The sequence below is a fragment of the Dama dama genome, chromosome 13, assembly GCF_033118175.1.
Source record: "Dama dama isolate Ldn47 chromosome 13, ASM3311817v1, whole genome shotgun sequence".
Classification (NCBI taxonomy): Eukaryota; Metazoa; Chordata; class Mammalia; order Artiodactyla; family Cervidae; genus Dama; species Dama dama.
In genome coordinates this window covers 71,293,553-71,311,668 of record NC_083693.1, presented here as the reverse complement: position 1 = coordinate 71,311,668, position 18,116 = coordinate 71,293,553, and the positions used below count along the sequence as shown (strand labels likewise).

General features: G+C 44.0%; 1 protein-coding gene across 1 annotated transcript in view; it reads right to left on the bottom strand.

Annotated features, from left to right (window-relative positions):
* Nucleotides 1–18,116, bottom strand: part of CCNK (cyclin K) — a 29,233-nt gene that overhangs the window by 5,042 nt on the left and 6,075 nt on the right. Inside the window, exons 2-9 of the mRNA XM_061159400.1 lie at nt 10,027–10,277; nt 9,264–9,345; nt 7,686–7,817; nt 3,614–3,719; nt 3,059–3,116; nt 2,116–2,285; nt 1,539–1,810; nt 890–923 (exon numbers count right to left, since the gene is read on the bottom strand). Of these exons, the coding sequence (XP_061015383.1) occupies nt 890–923; nt 1,539–1,810; nt 2,116–2,285; nt 3,059–3,116; nt 3,614–3,719; nt 7,686–7,817; nt 9,264–9,345; nt 10,027–10,223 (1,051 nt within the window). The 5' untranslated portion in view covers nt 10,224–10,277. The remainder of the gene's footprint in view (nt 1–889; nt 924–1,538; nt 1,811–2,115; nt 2,286–3,058; nt 3,117–3,613; nt 3,720–7,685; nt 7,818–9,263; nt 9,346–10,026; nt 10,278–18,116) is intronic.

Genomic DNA, 18,116 nt, shown 5'->3' with positions numbered 1-18,116 from the left:
GATCTCCCCTGTACTGAACTCATCATTTCCCCAAAGATCCTGAGAAAAATGTAGCTTTACTGTAATGTGAAGATCTCACAACAGTTCAATAAATAATTCCTGGGGTTCCTACCCTGGAACCAAGCAACAGAGAAAACGGACACCAGAAATACAGACACCCGCTCTGTGCTTGCACAGGGATTATCACCACGGGGCCGGCTGAGTCGGAGGCAACACGCCTCTAGTCGTCTCTGTGATCATCCTGCTTCCCTCACTTTGGTTTCTAGCACAGAAACAAGTTAACCAACTCGGCTCCACAAATATGGGGAAAATAGGTGTTGCAGAGAAGCCTGACCCTGTAAGCACAGGCGGCACCCTGGCTCGCGGCTCCCCTCCTTTCTACCTGCACGCTGCTGCCTGCTGCTCAGCCAGGGGGCCTTCACTCTGTTGACTGAGGTGGGCTTAACTAACCTTCAAAAATAAATGCTGCTGCAGTGGTTCGCCTACATTCCTAACTATATTTTGATATACAGTCGGCCCCTCGCATCTGTAGACAGGGAGGGCAGACTATGAAACTTGAGCATCTGGGAGTCTGGTATCCAAGGCGGGTCCCGGAGGCTGTCCCGCCACCGCTGATACCAAGGAACGACTGGATGTTGCTGAGCATGTTTTCACTGCCGCTAGTGATTTTCTTTGAACTGATACTTTCTGTTAGAGTACAATCCAAAAACACAGAGTCAGGGAATATACAGAAGAGACAATGCAGGTAGAATAAAGTTTTTGCTGGGCTCCAACATTAAATTTTAAGGTCAATCTAAATCTGAAAGGAAATGAGTTTTTGATTAAGAATCTAAAGTTTTGATAAACAACACATACAACTAAAACAGGAAGCACAAGAACAGCAAATTACCTGCTGCTTTGTTCTCTTCTTTGGGAGAAACAACCTGTTACAAAAGAAAATACACAGTGGTTAACCAAGACTCTGAAAAGTAATCATCAGAAAAACGGATTATTCAGGCACTGCAGAATCACAGCCAGACACGGCCTCAGACAAAAATTAACTTTGGCTTGAACCTGCAGAGCAAACCAAGGCATCTGACAGGTCATCATTTCTGCCTCCTTCCTCTTTCCCTTTCAAATCGGACAGAAGGACTAGCTTTTCTGCGCAGTGAGTCCTGCGCCCTCCTCGAGCCGTCGGAGCTGCGGTGAGCGGGGCCTGCTGCCCTGCCTGTCCCGTAGGGCTTCCCCCTGCCGTGGGGAGGAACCTTTACAGACACCGCGCGTCACTGACAGCCAGGGGAGACGCCGACCCCAGCAGTCAGTGTGCAGATGTGCGAACGACCCCTGGCAGGGTCTGGGGCCCCGGCATAGCAACAGCAGTGCTGAAGGATGGAGCTGCCCTGGCTCTCAGAGGCCTCCCCTCAACCACACCAGCGGTCCAGCTGCCCACGGACATGCAGACGGCAAGGCTGCAGCTCCGGGCGATCCTCAGCACGGGGAACGCGTGCGGGGGGCTGCCGTGGGGAGCCAGCCACCCGGCGCTGAGCCGGCGCACTCACCACGGTTCGCTTCGCCTGCCGGGGGGGACTAGGCTGCGGGGATGGCTTCTTGGGCGGCTGGGCGGGTGGCGGCGGCGGCTGCTGGGCCGGCTGCTGTGAGTCCTTCTGTGGGGGTTGGGGCGGCTCGGGGCCTGGAGGCGGCTGTGACGGTGGCACTGGTGGCACTTGCGGTGTAGGCTGGAGAGATGGGGGCTGCTGCAGCTGGTGGGGGGTGTGATGAGGCATCTGTTGTTTCCCTTGTGAGTACAGATCCAGGATTTGGTGGCAGATGTCTAAACGAGAGGCAACAATTGCATTCCTCACAAAGTGATGTTTTAAAATGCCCCCAAGGTCCCTTGCAGCTATGATGCCCCTACAAGGACCATTATGCCGGGTCGTATGTGTATTAACAAATCACCCATCTCTGGTGTGTGAAGCACTGCTGTGCATTTTCAGTTCACCCTTGGACAGAATGAACACTCTAGAGAATTTAATTAAAGAATAGTTTGCATGCACCTACTGGGGAAAATCCATTCTCGGGACTCAAGTTTCCCAGGTAAGAATGATCAGCCTGCAGAAAGCTCAGCACGCCCCATACCTTCCAAAACATCCACAGGGACGTCTTGCACGAACTGCTCCCACCATCTCCTGTACATGGGTTTGGAGGTCCACTCTTGTATTTCAAATTTGCACAAACGTCCCGCAAGATACATCACTGCCACTGCTATGATCTCTGGTTCCCACTGTAGTGACAAGGTCGTGCAGAGACTAGTTCAACAAGAAAAAGAGGTGACTTGACTTGGATGAGCACACTTATGACTAACTGAATGCAGGGAGATTAGATGCTGTATCCAAGTGTCTTGTTTGCTTATAATCCCCTATACATGATCAAATACAGTATTATTAATAAGCAATTTTTTAGCCTTCTAAACATACTGAAATGATGTTTAGCTACTAGTAGTAATGTTAGCTGTTAGTAGCTACAGCTACTAATCTGTCTGCTCCTTGAAGAGGCAGAAGAATTCCAGTACCTTTAGAAACTGCTATGCCGTGAAATACAAGCGAAACTGCTTAAGTTCTTAAGTGGCTGGAATCCTGGTGCTGACCCTTCTCCTCACATGAAGCAACGCTACTCATGGGCATTCTGTTCCCCATATAGTACCTCATTAGCTCTCTGGGCTCCAAGAACATCAGGCTTTAGAACCACCACAAAAAGTATAAAACTGCAGATACATACTCTCCAACTTTTGCAAAATCAAATGGATTTAAGTATTTACTTGTCAAAATTCTCTGGTATATTGCGTTGGACTTCTGTTTCAAGCTGGTGGTAAGGCTTCAGCATCCTGTACCACCATGACGTAACAGGTTACCCCTCTGCCGGGAAGCAGATGACCTGGATTTTATTTAACCCCAGCTCTGCCGTGTACTGGGCCCTAAAGCTGGGGCAAGTCAGTTTCCTCATGACAAAATAAGGGGTTCGGGTTAGATGACACATGAAGTCCCTGCCTGTTTGAAAGCACCACGATTAAGAACACGCGTACCTGTCATTGACGAATGTCCATGCCATTTGAACTAACTTTTGAATTTTGTTTTTGTCACCTAGAGATGGGAAAGAGAAGGCAAATTAGTAGCAACAGAAAGAAAAAACAAGTCCCGAGAGGCAGTAAGTGCTCATTTGAAGTCTACCGTACACTCAGCAGCAGTCCTGACACACAGCAAAGAGCTGCTGCCGGGCAGCCAAGGACAGACGAGCAGGCCCAGGTCCTACCTCTGTCCCCTGTCCACATGACCCATGCTGAACCACCATTTATGGGAAACCTGGCTCTGAGGCTGATTTTATTAGGCTATTTAAAAAATTCTGACTCATTTTCCTGCCTCATATCACTTGGCAACTGGATGACAGAGCCTGTTTATACATAAAAGGAAACAGCATTAGCAGCTATAACATGAATTGTCTGGCAAGCTATGGCCTGGGTACTTCAAACACTGAACTTTCTGCTCTTCTCTCTTGAAAAGTGTAATCTGAGTGTCATCAAATTATTATACAGATGATTTCAGAATGAAGAGGTTCTCTTCATAACGTTTTTTCTTCTCACCTTTGAGTTGTTTTGCATACTTGAGTAGGAATTGGTACGGATGTTCTACCTGTAAATCAAACTTTATGGTCTGCAGTAAGATTCTCTCCAGAACCATTACTTCTTCCTAAAAATGAAATAACAAATGCTGGGGTAGTAATTTCAATCACAGGTCTGAAACAGCATTAAAAACGTGAGCTTTCCTTTTATTCGCTCTCTCAAGTTCTATTTTAGAAACTAGTTTTCATTCCCTTTCTCCTCTCTCCCACTCAGGCCTTTAACATGCTCAGAAGACGATAAAATTCTCAAAAGAACTACAAGTAGGAAAACAAAACAATCAGAGTTAATTTTTAAAACTATTATAGGAAACAAACATTCTCAGAAATGTTATTACGTTCAACACACGAGTCCCCTTTAAAAAACAGATCTTTACTTTATCGATACATTAATAAACCTTGGTTTCCTTCCAAACCTGTATTAAAAAATGCAATCTTTCAGGCATTTACACTGAAAATTTTAAGCAAGAAAGACTGTAATAGTGGCGGCTTCATGCATACCTGGACAGTGAATTAAACCAGTTAAATGTGTGTGTGTGTGAATGGGGCACATAATTACTGTGTTTTAATCTTTCATCTTCCTGAAACAGGCTTTCCCAATGTTATTTATTGAATAAATCATCATCTTCTCTTTTATCAAACTACATCCTAAGCTGCCTATTCATATACACATGTGTGCTCACATACAATCTTTTTTTTGTTCATAGATCTGTTGGTCTATTTCTGTACCAGGACCAAAGTGATTAAACATTTGGGACAGTTCAATTATTACTTCTCTTTTAAAAAACGTTTCTTGTTTTTGCATGTTCCCCCTAACACCTGCATTTTAATATCATTTTATTTGGTACCATTCTAGAAAAAATGAAGGCCACTATGTTCTGACTGGGAACTCACTGATTTATAGAATGGACCTTTTAATTACACTGTATCTTACTATCAAAAATTTATTTATGAAAATCTCCTTTCCAGTCCATTTGTAGTTCTAAAGTCTCCCAGTCCCAACATGGTTTCCATAAATCTCTTTTAAGGTTTACTCCTGGATATATTATTTTACTGCTGTTATTGTAAATGGAATCTCTTTTGATTATACTTCCTAACTAGTTAATAAACAAGAACGTCTTGAATTCAACGGCTGTGCAGCCTGACTGAGCACTTACATTAAGACAATTTCACTTGATTGTAAAATACTGTCAAGATGCTCTGTGTGGCAAGAACAGTTAGAATCACTTGTTTGAGTTGAAGAAGAAAGGGTTTCAAGAGACTGACAATCTCATCGTTAACAGTTACATAAATCTGTTAACTCTGGGAAGAGAAGCCATGTAGATAACTGGTTTTAGGTTCAAGTATGGTATCAGTTCACAAAAGGCAGAGGATTCTACCACAAGAGTTATTCCAGATGGCAGGGCAGGCAGGGTGAATGTGCTTCCACTCAAGTTTCCCAAGTGTTCTCTCAAGAAAGTTTTTTCAAGTCTTAACACTTTCATACAGTATGAAAAAAAAAAGAAAAAAAGATCCCACCATCACTGTCTCCTCCACCCCAACCCCTCAGTGTTTTTGTCACCACCTGTTTCCTAGAAGCTTCATTGTGTCTGCTAAATTTGGGAACACTCTTTAACAAGTGTCCAGACTGTAGCCCATACAGTACAGTATTACAAGACAGCTCAAGGCCTGGCCTCCCTTTGTGTTTCAGATACTCAATTAAAGGGATAATTATAGGTCTGGGTGCCAACATCACCCCTCGGGGAACTTTCCCTCAGCCCCGTACTACCTGTCTGGAATACCTGCCTAGGTTCCCAGATGGCAAGCCCTCACCATACCTTTTAATAAACTTTCACAGCATTTATCACATCTCATAAGCAGATCACTGGCTATCTGAATATTTGATCATAAAATCTATCCCTCCACTCGACTGTAAAACCCATGAGAGCAAAGGCCATGCCTGTTTTGCTACCTGTGAGTGTTAGTCGCTCAGTCGTGACCGACTCTTTGCAACCCCACTGACTGAAGCCCACCAGGCTCCTCTGTCCATGGGATTTCCCAGGCAAGGATATGGAGTGGGTTGCCATTCCCTTCTCCAGGGGATCTTCTTGACCCAGGGATCGAACCCAAGTCTCCTGCACTGCAGGCAGATTCTTTACTGACTGAGCTGAGGGAAGCCCTATTGCTACCAATGTCTAGTGCTTAACACAGAGCCTGGAACAAGTACTTGTTGAGTACATGAGAGATTAACGTAACGGAGAAATCACACAGTTCGGGCAAAGTTTATTAGGACATGATTCAGGACCTTATTTTTCTTATGTGCTTACATGGCCTCCCTCCAAACTGCCCTCCTCTCCTCTCCATCGAGACAGTATCTATCACAGTGTTCTCACTGCTCCCAGACCCAGGTTCTTTCCTTTGGCCCCGACACCCAGTCAGGTGTAGGGAGACTGCATGTGAGAAAGCAGAGTGTGGGCTACAGAGCCCGCTACCCATGTGGGTCAAGCTGGCCTGCATTAAAAGCTTGATGAGCACGGCCATTCCCCACTTGCTGGCCTCTGGGCACTGCGCCGCAGGACTTCTGCCTCACTGTGCCTGGCCCGGGTCTCAGGTTCCTGGCGTGCTGGTGCAGGGGGTTAAGGCTGCAAGCAGAAGAGGACTTCTCCAAAGGCGCCCTGGACGACGCACACCAGCGGCTGCAGCTTCCAGATCTTTGCAACTCCTGAGTAACCACGGCTCGTTAGCCACAAGGTCCTTCTGCCCCTGTGACCAGAGCTGACTAAAGCACGATCCATTTCTACAACAGACTCTGTGCTCCGTGAAAATAAAAAACCTATGGCATCAGAAATATCTAATGGTACATTACTTTCATAAAATATATTTTTGACCACTGGTAGTTATGAGTTTATCATAGGTTCACATTTTTATAAACAGGTGAATGGATTTATAAACAAGTTCAAGGGATAGGGTTACCCACACCGACAATACTTACACAAAGGACCACCATTTATTGCAACCACAGAACATGCAAAAGCATTCTGGCCTCTGTCACCTCTTTGAAGGGAGAAGGAAAACTAGCACATGTGTTTTATACACACATACAGATTCTGCGGGCCGGAGGGAGGGTGACTGCCATGGGAAGCAACACCAGCTGACTAGGAGAAACAGGGCCGTGGGTGCGCCGAACGTCTCTGACTGGGTCAGCTTTGCATTTCTGTGATTCTCAGTTTCTCCCCACAATCTCAGCCTGTCATTTACTCAACAAGTACCTGCTGAACATCTACCCTGTCCAGCCAGGAGAGAACACGAGGCACCAGGCAGAACAGACAGGGTCTGAGCGCTCACAGACGACAACTGAGAAAAGGGATACTCTGTGTGTGCTGACCTGGTTAAAAAAGCTACGCAATTATGAGCTGTGATAAAGGTCATAAAGGATCACTCTCATCAATGCTATAAGGATCATAATGGGAGATCCTGACAAGAACAGGGAGAAGGAAAGCCGCTACCAATCCCTGAAAGTGGTCTTTTTAGAACATAATAAAAGAATGTGTACAATTATTTTGCCACCATTTTCTGACAGTAGCAGGTGTTGTGGGGAAGGGACAAGATGGACAGCCTATTAATCTGGGTGTCTGCAAATGTTCGTATCTTCCACCATTCTTGGGAAGCAAAAGACACGCAGCACATGCACACACAGCACCCGTACTTTCTGTCTGCCCAGAAGCCGGCTAGAGATGAACCCAAGAAGCCAAACTGCTTCTGGGCCTAAGAGTGCTAACGGCCATGAGAGAACTTTGCTCCTACTGGTTCTATGTGCCGTTGCCCCTAAAGGGCTCAGAAGCCGACACAGCACATCAGTAGCTGCCACCTAAGTGTAGAGTACATTATCTCCCCTCCTTACTCACAGAAGCAAGGAAGAGCAATCTCTGTATAAGGGCCTCTTAGGGATTCCAGGGACTGGCAGATACTGGGGCCACAGCCATTGTCAACACAAGGAACTCTGCCACAATGCTGCCCTGAGGAATCAAGACCTGAGCACAGGAAGTTATCATTCTTACCTTTGGGTCATCTCCAAACTGGCCAAACTGTACATCATTTAATAAACTCCGTGCTGTTTTGATGATATCTTTACATTTTTTTGGTGTTTCTTCTACTTTCCCAGCCAGAAAGAGACAACAAGCTCCTGTCACCTAAAAGGAAGACAAAAGCTCTTGATCTCACTATCAGGGCTCACCCAGAAACAGAAGGATTTGGGGCCTTCACCATCAACTGGGGCGCCTCCCTTCCTGTCTTGCTCTTCTCATTCACAAACACTAGGGCACTCTAAAAGCCTGAAGGAAAGTTCACATACAGACAATCCACCCTGCGACCTCCAATTCGGCTTCACAAATTATTTAAAATATAGTTTTCTAAATTGCCATGTAAATCATGTAGACGGAAAAAGTCACAAAAACAAACTTCTCATGTTGTGCTCTTAGAGACACTGCCTCCCTGACCAGTAGCCTTGCTCAGAGAGTGTTCGCCCCGTACCACGCCCATGCTCTTTCCTTCCTTCTGCTGCCCGACTCCTGGTCCAGCTCCTTGTCCCTGTGACCCTTACTGCTCTGTCTCCAGCTTTCCTCTGCCTGCTTGCTCTTCTACGTGCCCCTCCATTCACAAGAATCCTGACCACACGTCACACAGCAGTCAGTACCGTGCTGGAGTATAAAGCGGATCCAGACACGGTCTCTCCCCGAAGAACATCACAAACTAGTGAGGAAGAGATGCGTGCAAAACTAAGTAACTCAGCAAAAGGAAGAAGCCCCAGCAGACTAACTTCCTGTTATGTCTAATTCTGTCTTCTTCATAAAACCCTCCCATCGCGTCAGCTGACCTACTAAAGTCACAGTTCCCCAGTCTGGAATTCAAGGTCTACAACAGTCTAGCTCAGACTACTTTTGCACCCAGAGTCCCACCATGCCCTTCCTGCCCACGGGCCTCCTGGCTGGCTGCACGCCCGCCCCAGAGCCTGGCTCAGCTCGGTTTCTGGCGGACGACTGCTCAGTCTCATCTCAGCGCAGCAAGGTCCCACTCACCGCCAAGGCTTAACTCAGGGCTGGCACCGCCTCCCTGGCACTGCTCCGACTCCTCCGGTGCAGGCAACCCCTCCCCTGGAGCGCTAGCCTTCTTCCCTGCCTCTCCCGTGGCCTCGCTCTCTACTGTGTGCTTGGCATTCATCAGACCAGCTGTCCTGGACCGGAAACTACTGGAAGTGGCATCTCCCACAGAGCAGGTTTAAAAAGTAACTGAAGACTCACTGACATGGAACAAAGAACTCCGATGCCATCTTGGCCTTTGCTGGGTCTCAACCGTAAGGCCAATCTTATCTTGGGAAAAGTAACAAGGGAGTAAAGTACACTAAGGACGACACGATTATGGTTCATATTGATCCAAATAAAACAGTCAAAAAAGATTTTAATACAGTTAATTGGGAAAAAACAAAGTTTGAACTTGATTTTGTTTATATATAGTACGCACCATACAAAAATGAATACTTCCTGTGACATACAATAAAAAGAAAGGCTACAATCTGTTCACTGAACTATGTAGAAATAATAACACATGATAGAGAATTATAATAGAATTAAAATACTTACATATCTTGGAAATTGCTTGAAGGAATGGAACATATAGAAGCGATGAAAATAAATTATTCCAGTTGCCAGGGTGTCATAGTGTCTGTTGTTCTGGTTAAGGACTCTGGCCAAGAGTTATGTCTTCGTTAAATGCAGAAAAATAATAAAAGCGAACAATAACAACAAGAGAAGTGGGAAGGCAAATATTATCAGTGACAAAGCAGGTGAATGGGAGCCTCAAGGTGTCAGGATTCTGGTACAAGCTGCAGTCTGTGCTTTAATAAGGTGTGTGTGCTGTGTGCTCAGCTGTGTCTGACTCTCTGTGACCCCATGGACTGCAGCCTGTGAGGTTTCTCTGTCCATGGGATTCTCCAGGCAAGAATACCAGGGTGGGTGGCCATGCCCTCCTCCAGGGGACCTTCCCAACCCAGGGACTGGCCCTCCATCTCTGCACGGGCCGGTGGCTTCTTTACCATTGCGCCACCTGGGAAGCTTTAGCAAGGCAGGGCTTCACTACCCTTAGATATACTCCCTCTGTGATCAGCAGGCGCTGCTTTCCATACTGGTGGCCACAAGCTCAGTGGCTATGTCTTCACACTTAAGTTGTAAAAAAGAAACAGAAAACCCCTAAGGAGCCAAGCAAATCTGAAGTAGCATTTAAATAAGAAAGATATTTAAAAGCTGTTTTAGTCAGGGATGTTACTCTTTTATCTATAATGCCTAATTTAATTCTTGGTGGTGGTGGTGGGGAACCCATCTATTGTAGATTCCAGAAACAGGATACAGTCCCAAACGTGTGCCCACATCAAAGATGAACCGTGCCCCTTCTCGGCGGTACCGGGCCTCAGTAGCTGGATCAAGTCCTTCTAGCTGTGAGGGTGTATGAGCCAAGTCTTTTTTATCCCAGTACCAACATGGTTTTGTGTGGTCCAGGTTTGCTGAGGTTACTGAAGGGCTTGAATTTTCTTTATTCTCCTTCATTTATTGAAGTAGACTTGTTCTTTCCAAAAGACTTTCGGAAAAAATGTTAGAATCCTGAGAAAAAGAGAAGAAGTAATGTTGGAAAGGGATACCTCACATTAAACAATCTCCATCATTATAAACAATCTACAATCATAGATTTGTACTTGATAAAAAAAATTCCAATAGAGGACACACTACTGATTGGCACTTTGAAGACCAGGCTCATCTCCAAACACAATATAACACTCAAGTCATGTAGTATGATAAATCCCATATTTCACAGCTTAAAAGGAAGAGCATTTGTCTCATTTCTTTCTGCCTTTCTTCATTAGACCTAGCTTCCTCATGCTGGTCTACATTCTGTTCTTCAGTAAAACCTAGGTCTGTCCTAACCCAAAAGATTTATGCTCCAAAATTATCCATTTCTTCCATCTAGCATCCAATCAAATTTTCCCTTTTTTAGTTTACTTGATTCCATTTAGGTACTTTCACTTAGAAAAGCCACCATACTGGATGAATTAATATCTGAACAAGCCACTGAACAGAGCAGTGTAGATCAGGTATGGGTGTAGTGATCTAGGGGGAGAGGGTGGAGGGAGGTGGTCTATAAGGAAAAGAAGTGCCTTTAAATTTTTCTTGCTTTCATCCCCTTCTCTTTCATTCAGAATGAAGAAATTCTCTAAAACCTCTAAGCTGGGAAAAGAAAACAATAAATAAGAATTCTCACCTAGAGATCATTATAATATGTAAATTATTTGTAAATCGGACCAGAAAACAGGAATTTTCACACAGGGCAGAGAAAAGGTTCTAAAGAGGCAGCTAGAACCAGATTGGTCTGGTTCAGCAAGAAAGTAGCATCCGGGCAGCCAGGCCCTGGGCCAGGGCCTTCAGTTAATCTGGAAACCTAACTTCTGTGCGCCACACTTCATCTCTGGTCAGAAAAGTGACAGGGCGTGGACTGCTCTCCTTGCACTTGTGAGCTCTAAAGAGAATGTGGTCTTCCTCCAACAGGAAGAATGAAGTACTACCTGGAGAAAAGTAATCTTCTTGAACTAATTTACACTCTGTGTGACTGAACTGGGCAATGGGTGGGGGCCGGGGGAGACTGGTTCACTAAAGCCTCAGTATATATTAAGAGTTCATAATCAGATGCTTAGTAAAAATGAAGAGTTGGTTTTTTCTTAATCTTTGATCTCGTTTATATATGTGTGTGTATCTGTCTATATGTTTCCTTTGCACTGAAAAACTTGATCTTCAGTTATACCATTTATATATTTGCTTTATCTTATAATATATCCAGAAAATGGTATATCTCAGATGTCGTACTGAGATATCATTTCTCACCAATCAGATCGGCAAAAAGCCCAAATCTTTTCTGCTGGCAAGGCCAGAGAAAAGCAAGTAATCTCATATGCTGCTGGTGGGGGTACAAAATGGAACAACTCTCACAGAGGGGAATTTGGCAATATGTAACAAAATTGCAGCAGCACTTGCTCTTTGATTTAGCAATTCCACTTCAAAGGATCTACTCGGACAACATCATCACAAGTAGAAGACAAAGGTGCACAAGATCATTCAAAGTATTGTTTATAACAGCAAAAACTACAGACAATGCAAATGCCCATCATTAGGGCACTAGCTGAATAATATGGTACATTAACACAAACGGCGTGCCATGCAGCTATTATGACAGACTGAGAAAGATCTTTAACTATGGGTGTGGAGAAATTTCCAAGATCAGCATACATGGTTACTAATATTGGTACATATCTATGTAAGAAAAGAGGGGAAGTAAAAATAGATATCTTTACTTAAAAAAAAAAAAAAAAAAAACACTAATCAAAAAACTGGTTACCAATAGGGAATGGAAAGAACTGGGATGGGAACAAGATTTCTCTGAGTACATCTTTTTATATGGTTTTACTTAAAAACAACAACAGCCATTTAAAAATAATTTTAGATTTATAGAAGAGTTGTAAAGATGGTTGTAAAGATGAATTTTCGTATATCCTAAACCAGCTTCCCTTAAAAAATTAATTTTGGAAACTTACTAACTACACTATATAGCCTTGATCTGGACTTTGAATTTTTCCAAAAATCTCTTTTCCGTTCCAGGATCTAATCCAGGATGCTACGTTGCATTTGGGGGCTCATGTTTCCTTAATATCTTCTAATATGTTTCTCATGTTTTCCTTGTTTATCTTGACTCTCCTAGTTTTGAAGAGTACTAGAAGGTAATAAATGTCTTGATTTAGGTCTGTCTGATATTTTCCTATTAATAGACTGGAGTTCTGAGGAAGAACGTCATAAAGTGCCCTTCTCATCACATCACGTGAGGGGGCAAGTGACTGCAGAATGACCTGCTTTACTGTCCTCATTTGGTTACGATGGGGTCTGCCAGTTTCTCACTGTAAGTCACTATTTCTCACTTTTTATCTTCTATTCTTTAAGAGCGACCTCAAGGTCCAGGCCACACTCTAGGGTAAGGGAAATAAGGGAGTTAAGTGCCACTGCCTGAAGGAGCTGTACTGAAGAATGTGTGCAGACCTCTATCAAAACTACTGCAATATAAATGTCTTGGGCGGGGGGGGGGGGGGGAATTTTGCAATGCAAAATAGTATGCAAAGTACCTGTTTCTCCTAAAAGCATCACCTATTAATTTAAGCATTCCTGAGGATCTTGCCTGCAACCACTACTATGGTGCTCTAGTGGCGATTTTCTCTTTCTTTCCTTCCTTCAACATCACTTGGAGTTCTTTTGTAAGAAAGATTTGTTCCTTCTCCCTCATTTATTTATTAGATCATTTATTTAAACAAGGATGGGCTCATCAATACTTATTTTATTCTTTGAGTTATAATCCCACCACTACCATTATTTGCTGCTCTCACTGGTCCAGTTTACAGCCACTGGAAACAGCTTTCAGGCTAGCTCCTGAGTCCTAAAAGTCAAAGTTACAAAAGGACTCAGGAGCCAGCCTCAAGGGCATTATAGAATACACACAAAAAAGCAAACTGATTTTAAGTGTATAGGTATGGATTTTCACAACATGAACATGTTTGTGTAGCACCGTCCAGTCGGTAAGCAGAATATTACCAAACCCCAGCAGTTCCCATTCCTCTCCTAATCACCACCTATGGAAAGATAACCACCATCTTGACTTCTATTCCCATCCGATAGTCTTCCCTGTTTCTAAAGGATGTGGAATGAGATATTATCACTCTTTTACAACTGGCTTTTTTTGCTCAATGTTAGGTTTGTGGGGTTCGTCCTTGTCACATTCTCATTATTACACAGCAGGGGTTTTCAACCTGGGGTGAGCTTGCCCTCCAGGGCACATGTTTTGGCATGTGCACGTGGCAGTGTTTTGGTGGTCCTAACTGCGCGGCCGCTGCAGGCATCCAGTGGCTAGAGGTCACGAACATAGTTGAGCATTTTTTTAAAGCACAGAAGAATCTCTCACAACAAGGAATTAACTCTGCTCAAGTTGAGAAGCTCTGTTGCACAGTATTCTATTCTGTGAATACAATGGTTTCCTACTGTCGATGAACACTTGAGATGTCTCTGGTTTTCAATTATTAATAATAGTAATAAACATTCGTGTGCATTCTTGTAGAGCAGAGGGCAACTGGCCAGTTGGCTAAGGGGATCGACATCTCAGCATATCTGTACTTTATTCACAGGACACTAGTTGGGAGCCTTTAAAACATATTAAAATAACAGTTCTCCATGTTCATTCAAATATTTCCCTCATATTCATTCAAATGTATTTCCATATTTATTCAAATGTTTTCTGCACATTTTCTATGAGCCAGGCCTCAATGACATAGCAGGAAACAAGAGAGGCAAGCTCTCGACCCCATCAGAAGCTTACATTCTAGGCAGACACAAAGAGAAACAGATACGTCAGTGTCTAACAGGAGTTCCAGTATCCATCAGGGAGCCCTGGTGTCTGTCAGGGAGCCCCGCTGCCTGTCGGGAGCCCCAGGGTCTAGCAGGGAGCCCCGGTGTCTGTCAGGAGCCCCGCTGTCTATCAGGGAGCCCCGGGGTCTGTCGGGAGCCCCGCGGTCTATCAGGGAGCCCTGGGGTCTGTCGGGAGCCCCGCGGTCTATCAGGGAGCCTCAGGGTCTATCGGGAGCCCCGCGGTCTATCGGGAACCCCAGGGTCTATCAGGGAGCCCCGCTGTCTGTCGGGAGCCCCGCTGTCTATCAGGAGCCCCAGTGTCTATCAGGAGCCCCGGTGTCTGTCAGGAGCCCCGGTGTCTATCAGGGAGCCCCACTGTCTGTCAGGAGCCCCGCGGTCTATCAGGGAGCCCCAGGGTCTATCAGGGAGCCCCGCGGTCTATCGGGAGCCCCGCGGTCTATCAGGGAGCCCCGCTGTCTGTCGGGAGGCCCGCGGTCTATCAGGGAGCCCCAGGGTCTATCGGGAGCCCCGCGGTCTATCAGGGAGTCAAGGGAAACAATAAAGCATGGTAGGGCGGGGACAGTGACGCCTTAGGGGCAGTTTAGAGATGTGCAGAAGGGAGACCAGGCAGAAGGCTGTGACAGCTGCTGAAACAATGCCTAACAAGGCCTCGGCCCCACAAATGGCTGCGGGAGAAAGAGGGGCATCACAATTGGCCACGGGGCAAAGAATAGCAAGAGATGACTCATTTGCTTTACTCTCAGAGAAGGGTAATATTGAAGAGAAAAATGGGGAAGAGAAAGACTTTTGTTTTTTAAATTGAAGTATAGTTAACAAAAGTCTTTCTCTTCCCCATTTTTCTCTTCAATATTACTTTCTCTGAGAGTAAAGTTAATTTGGGCTTCCCTTGTGGCTCAGCTGGTAAAGAATCCACACGCAATGAGGCAGACCTGGGTTTGATCCCTGGGTTGGGAAGATCCCCTGGAGAAGGGAAAGGCTACCCACTCCAGTATTCTGGCCTGGAGAATTCCATGGACTGTATAGTCCATGGGGTCGCAAAGAGTCGGACAAGACTGAGCGACTTTCACTTTCACAGTTAATTTACTATGTTTCAAGCGTGAAAAAAAGTTGGTTTCAACAGAGGAGGGAAAGAATGTGGTTCTATAATTACTAGATACTTGTGAGGAAATAACCACCAGACCCATAAACAGGGCTACTGAAACCTAGAAAGGATTCATCTACTTGGGATTCACCTATATAGAACTGACAGATAACATCATGTTGATAGACAGAAGGATGGAGAGTGAAGACAGGGACACAACTCTGAAGAACTTCAGGAATCAGGAAGGACAGAAAGGGAAGGCATGGTCAAAAGGTAAGGAAATTTGCACCCTTAATTACATAAGAAACCAAGGGAACACCAGCTTTAAGTAAGAGGCAGTAGCCAACAGTAACAAATGCTAAAGAAAAATCAAAGGACAGGAATTAAGAAAAGGTTACTAGGACTGGTTATGACTTATGAAACATTAAAAATTCAGTGTAGTGGTAGTTGCACAACTCACTGACCTGTACATTTTTAAAAGGGTGATTTGTATGATATGTGAATTGTACCTCAATAAAGCAGACATATACACATGTGTAAACAGAAGAAACTTTCTGGAGGTGCAGTAGGGCAGAAGGAAAACTGTATGGGTGAAAAAGAATGAACAGGGTATAAAACGGGTTATTGTTTCTTCAGCATAGAGGAGAATGAAGGATGTCTGTGGCCAGAGGAGCCACTAGAAGAGGCTGGGCAAGCAACTGCGCGGTTAAGGGGCCAAGAGATAATAAAAAGCCTAGGGATAATAAAAAGGAGTTTGCTTTTTCTCTGAGACAGCGGGAAGGAAGAGTGTGAGAAAGGTATTTTAAAAAATCATCTAAGGGAGAGAAAATAAAACATAAGAGAGCATCTCCATTCTCTTTGGAAAGTGCCAAGACCTCTGCTGAGAAGAGAGGGACGGAGTGGAAAAAAGGATCAGGAACAGTCCAGTAGGGGTTAAATAGGGATGGAAAAGAATTCAAACCCGTTTACCTTGCTGTCATCGCCAGAACCCACGCTAATAATCTACCCTATGTGCTGTTAGGCTCCAGGACAGGATGAACAACAGGCTCAACACAGAGAAAATAAGTCACGTAAATAGAATAGAGACAGTTCTCTAAATCAGTCACCCCCTGAAACAGTTCTAACCTCAGTTCTAGAACCCTGTTCCCTATTACTCTTCAATTTATTTTTTCCACAAGACTCTAGAGTTATAAATTTTCTCATTAGCAGTTCATGACTACTGTGAAAACGATGGAGATTTATGAGCTCCACAAAGTAAAAATCTCTCCGTAAACAAGCGGCATGTCAAGGCATTTTAACAACATCTTTCAGGAACGTGCTTGAAGGGTATCACTAACTGAGAAAAGATTAAATGCATTTTCAACATTTAGAATTACGGATACTTACAAACTGGAATCAACAGTAAAGGTCACTACTCAATTTTCTCATCCGGTGCACAGACTGCCTCTAAACAGTAACATTTGGTTATTGACTTTCAATTGGTCACTTTCATTGGGACCTTAATAGTTGACAAAGCAGCCTATGGTATTGCTAGGTATCAATAACTGGTGTTTACATTACTTTCGTATTAATTTTATATCAATTTTTATCTGTTCTGTTCATCCCAGGGATCTGGTACAGATGGTGCAGAATGAAAGAATGAAAGAAATCTACCTTTCAACAACTTTGTAGCTCCCACCTAGCCCCTAAGCCTTGAAAATACCTTTCCCTTATCTACTGATTGACTTTGAAATATGTGAAGACAATTTTTCTTTTCCTTTCTCTTCTGGGTAAAGAAACAGCTCTGTTTTCTCAACGCGGCTTTTCGTATTTCAAGAGCCTCCCTAAACATTAGCAATCAACGTGGAAAACAACATTCCTCATGTGATCTGCATAGTATGAGTGAATATACTAATATTCACCAACATGCCCACTGTGTGTCCGCTGAGTTGCAGCATGCCCGCAAGCTATGTTTTCCTCACCATTTATCCCTGAGAAAACAGGGCCAAAGAGACATGAAGCAACTTGCCTAATTCCACAGTTAGTCAATGGAAGAAATACAATTTATCATTAGAGTAAAACACCACCTTTCCCCTAGCTGGGGAGAACTTTATAGTTCACTTCTGTAAATGGAACATTACATCATACAACCTTTTTTTTTTCCCCCCAAGTCAGATCTTCTTCATCTCAAACACACACATAATTGAATTTTCATGGATTCAGTAATTCCTGGCAAATCTACATCTTGTTAATTTTGGTTTATAATTTCAGCCTTGAGGAATGCTTTGAATCTAAGTGTCATCTAACATACTTGCTAACTATCACTACAGATTTTGAGTACATTTATTAATTTGAGAAGCATGCCTCATATATTTAAAGCTGGTAATAAAAAAAAGTGCTAACCAGAGTGAGAGCAAGACCAGAGCCCTACAGCTTTATCTCTAAAGAACTCTCTCCCAGTTGACATCAACCTATTGATCAACATTTGGGATTTGGTAATTTGAATGGCTATAAATCCATCTAACCAGACGTTATTCAGCGTACAGTTACCTCTGGTATCTATTATATGAAGTGGGATTATGTTCAGTGTCCTTAGGAAATTATCCCTCAGCAGTGTAGTAAACTTATAACAAAAGGAAATATAATTTGTGTCACTAGCTTTTTTTTTTAATGGAAGCTTTGCCAGTTTGAGGCTATGAGCCCGCTTTTCCAAATACTCAGAAACTCTTTTTGCGCATCCTAAATATCCTAATATAGATTAGTAATAAGCTCTGGAGTATGACTTCAATGGTGGACTAGAAGGATGTGTGCTCAGCTTCTCCTGCAAGAACATCAAAATCTGCAACTAGCTGCTGAACAACCACTGACAGGAGAATGTTGGATCACACCAAAAAAAGATACCCTGCATCAGGGGCAAAGGAGAAGCCCCA